The 14,477-nt window shown below is 45.0% G+C and overlaps 1 protein-coding gene across 1 annotated transcript in view; it reads left to right on the forward strand.

Annotated features, from left to right (window-relative positions):
- EMSY (EMSY transcriptional repressor, BRCA2 interacting) overlaps nucleotides 1–13,401 on the forward strand; it is a 55,794-nt gene extending 42,393 nt beyond the window's left edge. Inside the window, exons 13-19 of the mRNA XM_073661535.1 lie at nucleotides 924–1,115; nucleotides 1,504–1,668; nucleotides 3,945–4,097; nucleotides 9,100–9,329; nucleotides 9,474–10,004; nucleotides 10,632–11,162; nucleotides 11,962–13,401. Of these exons, the coding sequence (XP_073517636.1) occupies nucleotides 924–1,115; nucleotides 1,504–1,668; nucleotides 3,945–4,097; nucleotides 9,100–9,329; nucleotides 9,474–10,004; nucleotides 10,632–11,162; nucleotides 11,962–12,150 (1,991 nt within the window). The 3' untranslated portion in view covers nucleotides 12,151–13,401. The remainder of the gene's footprint in view (nucleotides 1–923; nucleotides 1,116–1,503; nucleotides 1,669–3,944; nucleotides 4,098–9,099; nucleotides 9,330–9,473; nucleotides 10,005–10,631; nucleotides 11,163–11,961) is intronic.
- Nucleotides 13,402–14,477: the final 1,076 nt, after the last annotated feature.

A 14,477-nucleotide genomic window follows, 5' to 3' on the forward strand; every position in this document is an offset into this window, starting at 1 on the left:
AGCTGCACTCACTATTCTGCTGGTGCAGTCACTGTGTACATACATTACATTACTGATCCTGAGTTACATCCTGTATTATACTCCAGAGCTGCACTCACTATTCTGCTGGTGCAGTCACTGTGTACATACATTACATTACTGATCCTGAGTTACCTCCTGTATAATACCCCAGAGCTGCACTCAGTATTCTGCTGGTGCAGTCACTGTGTACATACATTACATTACTGATCCTGAGTTACATCCTGTATTATACTCCAGAGCTGCACTCACTATTCTGTTGGTGCAGTCACTGTGTACATACATTACATTACTGATCCTGAGTTACATCCTGTATTATACTCCAGAGCTGCACTCACTATTCTGCTGGTGCAGTCACTGTGTACATACGTTACATTACTGATCCTGTACTGATCCTGAGTTACATCCTGTATTATACTCCAGAGCTGCACTCACTATTCTGCTGGTGGAGTCACTGTGTACATACGTTACATTACTGATCCTGTACTGATCCTGAGTTACATCCTCTATTATACTCCAGAGCTGCACTCACTATTCTGCTGGTGCAGTCACTGTGTACATACATTACATTACTGATCCTGAGTTACATCCTGTATTATACTCCAGAGCTGCACTCACTATTCTGCTGGTGCAGTCACTGTGTACATACATTACATTACTGATCCTGAGTTACATCCTGTATTATACTCCAGAGCTGCACTCACTATTCTGCTGGTGCAGTCACTGTGTACATACATTACATTACTGATCCTGAGTTACATCCTGTATTATACTCCAGAGCTGCACTCACTATTGAAGTGAATAGAGCTGAGGTGTTGTTACCGTGCACCTTTAATGGATGAGTGTGGAGGAAGCCGCCATGTTTTTCTCGTCCAGGAGCTTTGACTGATTGTGTTTCTTCCTTTTTCAGGTCCTTATAAAACCAAAGCCGGTGACGTTTCAGGCCACGGTGATGAGTGAACAGACCCGGCAACTAGTTACTGAAACTCTGCAGCAGGCGTCTCGGGTGGTGGAGACCACGAGCGCCACCATCCAAGAAGTGAAAGAAGACACGGAGAGCAGCTCGTCCTCTACAGAGTCCTCCCAAAGCTCGCAAGGTGCCGTTGTCTACATGTCAAGTTAAGCCAAGAAACAAAGCGCGCCTCCGACTTTCTTCCCCTCTAAATCCTTCTTAAGGGGGGTCCTGGGCCGTTCTCTACCCTTAATTCAGTAGCTGTAGATCTGAGTAATCTTTAAAAAAAAAAAAAAAAGGTCCACAGGTCTATCTTCATAAATCTACTGATCGTCTCCGATCACTGGGCGGAGCGTAGGTTTTTCCCTGCAGTGGCCACTGGAGGAGTAATGGGGCATTACACAGCAGATATGATTATGGATGGCTCGCCCACCCTTACCAGTATGGAGGGGTTTCCCTTGCCCTTGGATCATCAGTAGATAGTCGCTGTATTGGGTTGATTGACAATTATTACATTTTCTTGGCTCGTTCAGATTCCCAGCCGGTGGTCCACGTCATTGCATCTCGGGGTCAGGACTGGTCAGAGCATGAACTCGCCATGGACACCACCCCCACAATCATCTACCAAGACCTCGTCGGGGAGTCCCAGTCTGCCACGTCCACCATCAAGGCCCTGATGGAGCTGCAGCAGACAAGCGGTGAGTGCGGGGCAGCGATATAAAGCCCCCCGACCATTACACCGTATGCTCCGCTCACATCCAGAGCGCACTCCCAGTTCTGCTGTTTGGATCGGTCGGCGCTGCGCCGTCACACACTTCCCTAATGTCTGCTGGTTTCTGAGCTAACGCTTTTTACCATCTGCTGATCCAGTTTCTGTACAGAGCAGTAAATGCTGGGAGTTGTAGTCTTTATACCGGGCACTATACTGTAGATACTAAGAAATTTAAAGGGGTCGTCCTAAATAACATCTACTTTAAATAGTAACTTATGCAACTTGCTGGTCTGCTTCAATCATCACTGATGCTCCGATTTTCAGCTCCGCTTCCCGCTCAGGAGAGTGTGTCCTGTGTTTAGCACATTATCAGAGCTTTGCGTGAAGGGGGCTGGCTGCCTGCTGATTCCAATAACCAATCCAGCCCCCTTCTCTGAGTGTCTGGTCATTTTATTACCCAAAGCGTAGTCCAATCTCATCAGACTTGTATCCACAGGTGTGCACCAGCAATTAAATCCTATCAAAAAGGGGGAAAGGGAAGAAGACAAAGAATGTGGATACATAATCATTAAAATTCATATATTTTATTAAATCCTTTAAAATTTTATTTGAAAGAGTAAAGTTACTCCTGCATCCACAGATGTGTATAGGGTAACCATCCTGTTCTGGACGGCAGCCACTGAAATTCTAGTTGATGGTATGTAGGATAAATGTGGAATGCTATAGCCCCGTCCCTTTAAATCATTAGGCTATGGCTATATATATATATATATATATATATATATATATATATATATATATATATATATATATATATATATATATATATATATATATATATATATATATATATATATATATATATATATATATATATATACACATACATACATATACATTGCCCCTCTGACAGGTATATGCATTGATAGTAATAATGTATAACCACTTTAACTTGACTTGCAATTATATTGTCCAGTCGTTTCTATACTCACCCCAGATACATAATTATGTATAAATGGGGGTGCTCAGTGTTTCATATCAAACTTATACAGTGTGATTCCACTAATACATATATCCTATGTCAGCGTCCCGGCCGGCACAGCTGATCACCGCTGATAGGAATAGAGGACAAAGTCTCCTAGTTATTAAGCGTCAAGCAATCTAGATTATGTGGGTTTATGCTCACCCCAACCAAATGGGGTGCTCGATGTTAGCGTGCCGGACCGCGCAGTGTAGTTCCACCGCTGCACGTGTCTTATATCAGCCCGCCTGCCCGCACCGCACTGATCGTCACCGGTAAGGAGAAATATCCCCCGGCTGCTAGAGGCCAAGGTGTGGAGTGATCCAAGCTACTCCTTACTGCGATCTCACTGCCTGCACATGCGGTCGGCATGCTTGATGGCTATGACGCTAGCGGTTATACTAATTTAAGCACACTATAACTGCCTGTACTGTCTTGAGGCTTGTTTTATTCCTCCTAACATTCCCATGAACTAGAATAGAGTCCCTGACGCGCGTTTCGCCCGTATACCGGCTTTTTCTAAGGGCTTTTTATTAGCGGAGTCTCCTTCCTCTGTGCATCAAAGAAGGAGGCTGGCTTAGCTACTGAAATGAGCCAGCCCCCTTCTCTGTGGGTGTGATGGGGCTTTGTGGCTGCTCATTCTAATAGCTAAGCCAGCCCCCTTCTTTGTATGTGATGGGGCTGAGTGACTGGTCATTCGTATAGCTAAGCCAGCCCTCTTCTGTGTGTGATGGGATTGAGTGACTGGTCATTCTGAGCACTGAGACAGCCCACCCGTCTGTGCGTGATGGCGCTGAGACAGCTCCCCCCCGTCTGTGCGTGACGGCGCTGAGACAGCCCCCCCGTCTGTGCGTGACGGCGCTGAGTGGCTGGGCATTATTATAGCTTAGCCAGCCTCCTTCATACACCGCTTTGGTGATGACACGGGACCCTCCCAGGTTGAGATGGGTTAGTAGAAGATTGATGTTGCTTTGCATGTGAGTGGAGTGTAATTCTTGGAGACTTCTCCTCTTCTTAATGTCAATTATCGCCCTCCTGGGAATCGGGGGCGTCCGTGCCCCCCGCTGTGGAGCTGCCATCCATAGATCTACATGTCACCACTTCCATACATTTCTCACCATAGTTGACAATCGGGCAGTGGTGATCAGTCCTGTACATACAGATGTACCCTGGGACCCCCAGGACCCCCAGCAATGCCCAGGGCCGGCCATGCTACTCACCATTGCCCTTTTATTCTTCAGTGAAGGAGAAGGTGGAGTGTAAGCCCCGGCAGGCGACTATTGACCTCAGTCAGATGGCCGTTCCCATCCAGATGACCCCAGATAAGCGTCAGGCCGAAGCGGCTTCCATCGCTCTGGTGGAGTCAGAATTGGTGGCAGAATACATTTCTACAGGTAGGGGGCGCAAGCATTACTGTCCTGTAATAAGGCGACCAGTCCCACGACCACTGCTGTGATTTTCAGATAGTAGCCACATCTAGCTGCCACTGGACCACTCTACATATGACATCCCCCAACATGGCCCGTCCTCTAGATAAGACTGTAATACAATCCCTATATACTCTACTCATAGGACACTACAACCCCCAACATGGCCTGTCCTCTAGATAAGACTGTAATACAATCCCTATATACTCTACTCATAGGACACTACAACCCCCAACATGGCCCGACCTCTAGATATGACTGTAATACAATCCCTATATACTCTACTCATAGGACACTACAACCCCCAACATGGCCCGACCTCTAGATATGACTGTAATACAATCCTTATATACTCATAGGACACTACAACCTCCAACATGGCTCGACCTCTAGATATGACTGTAATACAATCCTTATATACTCTACTCATAGGACACTACAACTCCCAACATGGCCCGACCTCTAGATATGACTGTATTACAATCCTTATATACTCTACTCATAGGACACTACAACTCCCAACATGGCCCGACCTCTAGATATGACTGTAATACAATCCTTATATACTCTACTCATAGGACACTACAACCCCCAACATGGCCCGACCTCTAGATATGACTGTATTACAATCCTTATATACTCTACTCATAGGACACTACAACCCCCAACATGGCCCGACCTCTAGATATGACTGTATTACAATCCTTATATACTCTACTCATAGGACACTACAACCCCCAACATGGCCCGACCTCTAGATATGACTGTAATACAATCCTTATATACTCATAGGACACTACAACCCCCAACATGGCTCGACCTCTAGATATGACTGTAATACAATCCTTATATACTCTACTCATAGGACACTACAACTCCCAACATGGCCCGACCTCTAGATATGACTGTATTACAATCCTTATATACTCTACAACTCCCAACATGGCCCGACCTCTAGATATGACTGTAATACAATCCTTATATACTCTACTCATAGGACACTACAACTCCCAACATGGCCCGACCTCTAGATATGACTGTATTACAATCCTTATATACTCTACTCATAGGACACTACAACCCCCAACATGGCCCGACCTCTAGATATGACTGTAATACAATCCCTATATACTCTACTCATAGGACACTACAACCCCCAACATGGCCCGACCTCTAGATATGACTGTAATACAATCCCTATATACTCTACTCATAGGACACTACAACCCCCAACATTGCCCGACCTCTAGATATGACTGTAATACAATCCTTATATACTCTACTCATAGGACACTACAACCCCCAACATGGCCCGACCTCTAGATATGACTGTATTACAATCCCTATATACTCTACTCATAGGACACTACATCCCCCAACATGGCCCGACCTCTAGATATGACTGTATTACAATCCCTATATACTCTACTCATAGGACACTACAACCCCCAACATGGCCCGACCTCTAGATATGACTGTAATACAATCCTTATATACTCTACTCATAGGACACTACAACCCCCAACATGGCCCGACCTCTAGATATGACTGTAATACAATCCTTATATACTCTACTCATAGGACACTACAACCCCCAACATGGCCCGACCTCTAGATATGACTGTAATACAATCCTTATATACTCTACTCATAGGACACTACAACCCCCAACATGGCCCGACCTCTAGATATGACTGTAATACAATCCTTATATACTCTACTCAAAGGACACTACAACCCCCAACATGGCCCGACCTCTAGATATGACTGTAATACAATCCTTATATACTCTACTCATAGGACACTACAACCCCCAACATGGCCCGACCTCTAGATATGACTGTAATACAATCCCTATATACTCTACTCATAGGACACTACAACCCCCAACATGGCCCGACCTCTAGATATGACTGTAATACAATCCTTATATACTCTACTCATAGGACACTACAACCCCCAACATGGCCCGACCTCTAGATATGACTGTAATACAATCCTTATATACTCATAGGACACTACAACCCCCAACATGGCCCGACCTCCTGATAGGATCAGCCTACTTTCTATACCATTTCTGCGTAGAGATAATCGTTCCTGGCGCCATCACTGATCCGGGTAGTCTGTGACCACTGAGCCGCCTCCGTGTGTCCATAACGTCCTCTTTCAGTTCATTGCTGTCACCCCCGGCCTCATCCCCCTGCGCCATCAGACGCCTGTGCCCCAGTGAGCTGCGATGATCTGCGGGAACGTGGCAGCTTGTGCCCATCCCCCTGCAGCGCCTCCACAGAAGAAAGAGAGCATTACACTGAGTCCATTCACATCAGTGACCCAAGTTACTAGGGGGAGTTTCTGGTGTCAAGCCTGCTGACTGTTTCCAGTGGAAACCGATCACATTGTGAGTGCAGCTCTGGAGTATACTACAGGCGGTAACTCAGGATCAGTAATGTAATGTATGTACACAATGACTGCACCAGCAGAATAGTGAGTGCAGCTGTGGAGTATAATACAGGATGTAACTCAGGATCAGTAATGTAATGTATGTACACAGTGACTGCACCAGCAGAATAGTGAGTGCAGCTCTGGAGTATAATCCAGGATGTAACTCAGGATCAGTAATGTAATGTATGTACACAGTGACTGCACCAGCAGAATAGTGAGTGCAGCTCTGGAGTGTTATACAGGATGTAACTCAGGATCAGTACAGGATCAGTAATGTAATGTATGTACACAGTGACTGCACCAGCAGAATAGTGAGTGCAGCTCTGGAGTATAATACAGGATGTAACTCAGGATCAGTAATGTAATGTATGTACACAGTGACTGCACCAGCAGAATAGTGAGTGCAGCTCTGGAGTATAATACAGGAGGTAACTCAGGATCAGTAATGTAATGTACGTACACAGTGACTGCACCAGCAGAATAGTGAGTGCAGCTCTGGAGTATAATACAGGAGGTAACTCAGGATCAGTAATGTAATGTATGTACACAGTGACTGCACCAGCAGAATAGTGAGTGCAGCTCTGGAGTATAATACAGGATGTAACTCAGGATCAGTAATGTAATGTATGTACACAGTGACTGCACCAGCAGAATAGTGAGTGCAGCTCTGGAGGATAATACAGGATGTAACTCAGGATCAGTACAGGATCAGTAATGTAATGTATGTACACAGTGACTGCACCAGCAGAATAGTGAGTGCAGCTCTGGAGTATAATACAGGATGTAACTCAGGATCAGTAATGTATGTACACAGTGACTGCACCAGCAGAATAGTGAGTGCAGCTCTGGAGTATAATACAGGATGTAACTGAGGATCAGTAATGTAATGTATGTACACAGTGACTGCACCAGCAGAATAGTGAGTGCAGCTCTGGAGTATAATACAGGATGTAACTCTGGATCAGTACAGAAGTAATGTAATGTATGTACACAGTGACTGCACCAGCAGAATAGTGAGTGCAGCTCTGGAGTATAATACAGGCTGTAAATCAGGATCAGTAATGTAATGTATGTACACAGTGACTGCACCAGCAGAATAGTGAGTGCAGCTCTGGAGTATAATACAGGATGTAACTCAGGATCAGTAATGTAATGTATGTACACAGTGACTGCACCAGCAGAATAGTGAGTGCAGCTCTGGAGTATAATACAGGCTGTAAATCAGGATCAGTAATGTAATGTATGTACACAGTGACTGCACCAGCAGAATAGTGAGTGCAGCTCTGGAGTATAATACAGGATGTAACTCAGGATAAGTAATGTAATGTATGTACACAGTGACTGCACCAGCAGAATAGTGAGTGTAGCTCTGGAGTATAATACAGGATAAGTGATGTACACGGTGTTCGCCCACTCTGGATGCCGGTGTAGTCTTGGCTATGTTATCTTGCTGTCCTTCCCCTTGAACCTGCCCTCTTCCAGTACTCCCGTGGCTGTGGGGCTGTGACCTCACGCTCGGCTCATTCCTGTGGTCGCCTTTTCCCCGGGGTCGTTTCTCGGCACATAACTAATCTAATGAAATGAGTCAGCGGGAAATGTTTTCATTTCTCTTACTTATTGGAATAGACGGCGGTTTGCGCTTCTTTCTGAATTTGTGCTTTATCCGGTTTATAAAATCCAGTTTCATTTATCCTATTAGGGGAGTTAATAAATAGGAGCGGGGTCCGGTGTGTAGAGGGATTATAAAGCGTCTTCCCGGTCTTACATATTCCATACATGGCCTATTAATCTGAATGGACGCAGTGTAATGCTTCTTTTGTCCTGTGGAGGCGCTGTATGGAAACTGAACACTTACTGCCAGGTTTCCGTACCAATCACAGCTGATCGCTAGAGGTCACATTAGGGTGATACTTTGTGATTGACCTTCAGGGCCTTCTAACAAGTATTGATTGTCCCAAGCTTAGTACTCCTAAATGCTCTAACCCCTATAGGCAAATTGTTGTAAAAGTATGTGATTTCGGGGGGAGCCCATGTGTGGAGAGGACCCGAGCGGCCCTCTTTACATGGTAGATCCTGGCTTTATTACAGCAGCTGGAGCTGAGCTCTGATCGCTGCTGACAATGACAGTGGTGCTCCAAGGCCACCGTCACTGCCATCTTGGTCCTCCTGTGAAGCTCGACCACATGCTGGGCTTCATAGGAGACCATATATCGCAATACTGTAGTATTGCGGACAATATTATAGGTGATGGGCAATATCATAGCCCCCCTACGAGGAAGTAAGAATATTATTCATATATGATGTATTATGTGTTAGCTTTATTATTGTTGTTCTTCTTGTTTTTAAATTATTATTTTCATTTATTATTTTAATAATTAGTATTTTAAAATTATTTATTTTTAGATTTTTTTATTTTACCTTTTATTATTTTTTTTATTATAGTTGCCATCATTCACTGACAGCAAGCAGAGAGTTTGAAAACAAAGGAGATTTGCAATTTTTATTTTTATTTTTCCCATCCCTACAGGTAAAGCGAGGCCCGTGGCGTCGACCACCACGGTGGGTTCTGGGGACGTGCCCCTCGCGTCTCTCCTCCAGGTCAGCCACCCGTCGCAGCACCACCAGCTGCAGACCTCGCAGTCCTCTCGCGCTCTGCTGCAGCACGTCTCCCAGTCTCAGAGCGCGGCGCAGACATCCGTGGTGGTGAAGTCGCTCCCCATGTCCTCCAGCGGGGCGATTACCCACATAATGCATCAGGTATGTTCACCGGAGCTCGGCCCGCCATTAACGTGGTGTAGATACATGGTAGCCCGGCTGTATGGGGGGGTCTTACACTCGCTAGACAGCTGCTCTCACAGGTAGACTGTATATTGAGTGGTCCCTCTGCTGATAAACTTGCAGGCGTTGAGCAGCCACACCGCATTCAAGAGAACGGAAGAGACCGTGACGGAAGAGGGCGAAGTGGAAGAAATGGACACATTGGACCCCCAGACCGGTCTCTTCTACAGGTCTGCCCTGGCTCAGAGGCAGCAGAAACAGATCCACCTGCACCAGGAGGGGGCACACCTCCAAGTGAAGACTGTCCAGTCCCTACAGACCAAACAGAAGCAGATCATCCAGCTGCAGCCGGAGCAGATCCAGCACAAGATTCAGCAGACGGCCCAGCTGTCAATCAGACAGCAGAAGATCACCCCCCTGCAGCAGGAGCACATCCAGCAGCACACGCAGCGCCACATGCTGGTGAAAGAGCGGCACATCCCGTCATTGATGTCTCAGCCGCAGCAGACGGTGGTGCAGGTGCTGGCCGTGAAAACAACCCAGCAGCTGCCCAAACTGCAGCAGCTACCGGGCCAGCAGAAGATCTACATGCATTCCCAGCTCTCCCAGACCCCAATACACATCCCAGTCTCTGAGAAGCAGCCCACCAGCCAGGTAAGCATGCTGGAAAGGGTGGGCTCTATTCTGGTGTTAAGTGACCACTGATATTTACATGTATCCTACATACAGTTATATAGATTCTGTAAATGTTTGGGAAATATACTACTTCATACATCCTATATTATACTCCAGAGCTGCACTCACTATTCTGCTGGTGCAGTCACTGTGTACATACATTACATTACTGATCCTGAGTTACATCCTGTATTATACTCCAGAGCTGCACTCACTATTCTGCTGGTGCAGTCACTGTGTACATACATTACATTACTGATCCTGAGTTACATCCTGTATTATACTCCAGAGCTGCACTCACTATTCTGCTGGTGCAGTCACTGTGTACATACATTACATTACTGATCCTGAGTTACATCCTGTATTATACTCCAGAGCTGCACTCACTATTCTGCTGGTGCAGTCACTGTGTACATACATTACATTACTGATCCGGAGTTACATCCTGTATTATCCTCCAGAGCTGCGCTCACTATTCTGCTGGTGCAGTCAAGTACAGGATGAAACTCTGGGACAGTATAGGATGAACAATGTAGCGTCTGTGTGTTTTTTTTCTTCATTCTGTTTCACTTATACTCTTTGCTTTTCTCTTCCTTGGTGACGCAGCCCCTTTTGTCGCAGGGTTCTGCGGTTACGAAGATCACATTTGAGGGCCATCAGCCGCCCACTGTTTCAAAAGCAACATTAGGCGAATGTCTGCCGAAACTCACTCCTGCGATGGCCAGTATCCTCCCCAGCATGTCCGTGACAGACAAGGCCGTTGCGGATATACTAAAGATGTCCATGATGGAAGCCGACATTGATCCGAACATCGAGCCCATGATTGTGGATCCCCCTATTAAAGTAACACCTATCATTAAACCTATGCCAGTGTTAACAGAAGCGGCCATACCCCCTCAGGTGCAGAGGTTAACTATACCAAGTGTAGTGACTACAACCGTACCACCACCTCCGAAATGCTTCCCAGCACCCATCATTACCGCAACATCTTCCACTACTCTACCAGTACCATTGCCACCGCCACCTCCGCTCACAAGGAAAGTAGATGTTCCAGTTGCCAGCCAGATTATACAGCTCCAGAATGTCCCACAGCCCACAAAGAGAATGGAAGAGATGCCTTCAGAAATCATCATACAGGTATATGTGCAAGACTGTAACTACTATAATACTGCTCCTATGTACAAGAATATAACTACTATAATACTGCCCCTATGTACAAGATATAACTACTATAATACTGCCCCTATGTACAAGAATATAACTACTATAATACTGCCTCCTATGTACAAGAATATAACTACTATAATACTGTCCCCTATGTACAAGAATATAACTACTATAATACTGCCCCTATGTACAAGATATAACTACTATAATACTGCCCCCTATGTACAAGAATATAACTACTATAATACTGCCCCCTATGTACAAGAATATAACTACTATAATACTGCCCCCTATGTACAAGAATATAACTACTATAATACTGCTCCCTATGTACAAGAATATAACTACTATAATACTGCTCCCTATGTACAAGAATATAACTACTATAATACTGCTCCCTATGTACAAGAATATAACTACTATAATATTGCCCCCTATGTACAAGAATATAACTACTATAATACTGCCCCTGTGTACAGGGATATAACGACTATAATACTGCCCCCTATGTACAAGAATATAACTACTATAATATTGCCCCCTATGTGCAAGAATATAACTACTATAATACTGCCCCTGTGTATAAGAATATAACTGCTATAATACTGCCCCTGTGTACAGGGATATAACTGCTATAATACTGCCCCTGTGTACAGGGATATAACTGCTATAATACTGCCCCTGTGTACAGGGATATATATATGTGTAGTTTGTGTACTGTGAGTCTTGTGTCTTGCGTGTTACCTTTGGTCCCTGCTGTTCCTTTCAGACCATCCCGCAGTATCCCATCCCCTGTCACTCCAGCACTAATGTGGTGGTAGAGCCGAGCGGCCTCCTAGAGATGAATAACTTCACCAGCCAGCGGCTCGGAGATGAAGACGCGGTGATCATACACGACGGCGACATCACGGATGAGAGGACACAGTGTAAACCATCCCTGAATATTGACCATGCGTAGCTGCATGCCCTCGAAGCTGCCACTTCCGTGGCGACACAGTCGCGCAGCATCGCACCGCAGGACGACTTTCTCTATGAGCACAGTATTTTTATTTTTTATGCCCGTGAGGAAACTCTTTGACGAAGATCTTCCCCGACTAATCATGGAACGACATCGGGATCTGCACATTTCACAGGAACCTTTTTTTTTTTTAAATATTTTAACAGAAGACAAAACCGCTGCCTCCAATCCGCGCATGTTACCCTGATAGATGTGGCGGCTGGGAGTGAATAGCAGGGGAACAGTTTGTCTTACCTGTCTTCTTTACAATGCAGCTTCTTGGGCCTTGTTTGCAAGAATTACTTCAGAGATTTAGGCTGTGTTGCTCATGGCAACCAATATGAACTTTTGGTATCTTCTTCTTAAATGACCAATCAGAGCTCTGCTTTCATTTTTTCACTGAAGATTTTGAAATGAAAGCTGTGCTCTGATTGGTTGCCATGGACAACGAGGCCTTTCGTTTCTCATAAAGCCTAGTGAGGGGTTTTTAGAGTAAAAAGAAAGTGCTAAAGCCTCAAGTATTAGATGATGGTTACTGACTCAGTAGCCAGCAGTAACGGGCCGTCTAGAAATATCAAAATTGCGACCAGAACAGAGAAACCTGTGGACGACAGCCATCACGGCGTCTAGGTCTCATGTAATGCGAATCTTTGTTTTTTTTTGGTACTACATGTCCCAGCAGAATCTGAAAAAAAAAAATGTCAGAATAATCAATTATAAGTTTTGTTGACAACAGTTCAGGACGCGCTCATGTGCTGTGCCCGTAAGAGGCGGCATTATGGGAGCCGCCATATTTGTTTACGTGGAGATGGCGCGTTTGTACAAATATTCATCAGTCTCTCAGATAAGAGATTTGCCGTCCAAACTGCGTCAGTTTACACAACGCAAATTATGAAATTATGATCGCTTCCTGTTGTTTCAATAAAGTTTATTGATATCACCTTAAAGGACAACTCAAATATAAAGGGGCTTAGTATTAGAAAATGATGGCTGCTTTTTTTTTTTTTTTTTCTCTTCCAGAAACAGCTCCACATTAGTCTGTGGGTTGTGTCCGGTACTGCAGCTCAGATTTTTCATCACTGGAAATGTCCTTTTTTTGCATTTATTTTCCCCCCTTACAGATTGGACAACCCTGTGTCCCGAAATCATGACGACCACTTTTGCATTCTGACACCGGCTGTACATACAGTGGTGGCCAAAAGTATTGGCACCCCTGCAATTCTGTCAGATAATACTCAGTTTCTTCCTGAAAATGATTGCAATCACAAATTCTTTGGTCTTATTATCTTCATTTAATTTGCTTGCAAGGAAAAAACACAAAAAGAGAATGAAGCAAAAATCAAATCATTGATCATTTCACACAAAACTCCAAAAAAGGGCCGGACAAAAGTATTGGCACCCTCAGCCTAATACTTGGTTGCACAACCTTTAGCCAAAATAACTGCGAACAACCTCTTCCGGTAACCATCAATGAGTTTCTTACAATGCTCTGCTGGAATTGTAGACCATTCTTCTTTGGCAAACTGCTCCAGGTCCCTGATATTTGAAGGGTGCCTTCTCCAAACTGCCATTTTGAGATCTCTCCACAGGTGTTCTATGGGATTCAGGTCTGGACTCATTGCTGGCCACCTTAGAAGTCTCCAGTGCTTTATCTCAAACCATTTTATAGTGCTTTTGGAAGTGTGTTTTGGGCCATTGTCCTGCTGGAAGACCCATGACCTCTGAGGGAGACCCAGCTTTCTCACACTGGGCCCTACATTATGCTGCAAAATTTGTTGGTAGTCTTCAGACTTCATAATGCCATGCACACGGTCAAGCAGTCCAGTGCCAGAGGCAGCAAAGCAACCCCAAAACATCAGGGAACCTCCGCCATGTTTGACTGTAGGGACTGTGTTCTTTTCTTTGAATGCCTCTTTTTTTTCCTGTACACTCTATGTTGATGCTTTTTCCCCAAAAAGCTCTACTTTTGTCTCATCTGACCAGAGAACATTCTTCCAAAACGTTTTAGGCTTTCTCAGGTAAGTTTTGGCAAACTCCAGCCTGGCTTTTTTATGTCTCGGGGTAAGAAGTGGGGTCTTCCTGGGTATCCTACCATACAGTCCCTTTTCATTCAGAAGCCGACGGATTGTACGGGTTGACACTGTTGTACCCTCAGACTGCAGGGCAGCTTGAACTTGTTTGGATGTTAGTCGAGGTTCTTTATCCACCATCCGCACAATCTTGCGTTGAAATCTCTCGTCAATTTTTCTTTTCCGTCCACATCTAGGGAGGTTAGCCACAGTGCCATG

Source organism: Phyllobates terribilis, unplaced genomic scaffold (assembly GCF_046119375.1).
Source record: "Phyllobates terribilis strain yellow unplaced genomic scaffold, ASM4611937v1 Scaffold_2__4_contigs__length_985480577, whole genome shotgun sequence".
NCBI classification, from domain to species: Eukaryota; Metazoa; Chordata; class Amphibia; order Anura; family Dendrobatidae; genus Phyllobates; species Phyllobates terribilis.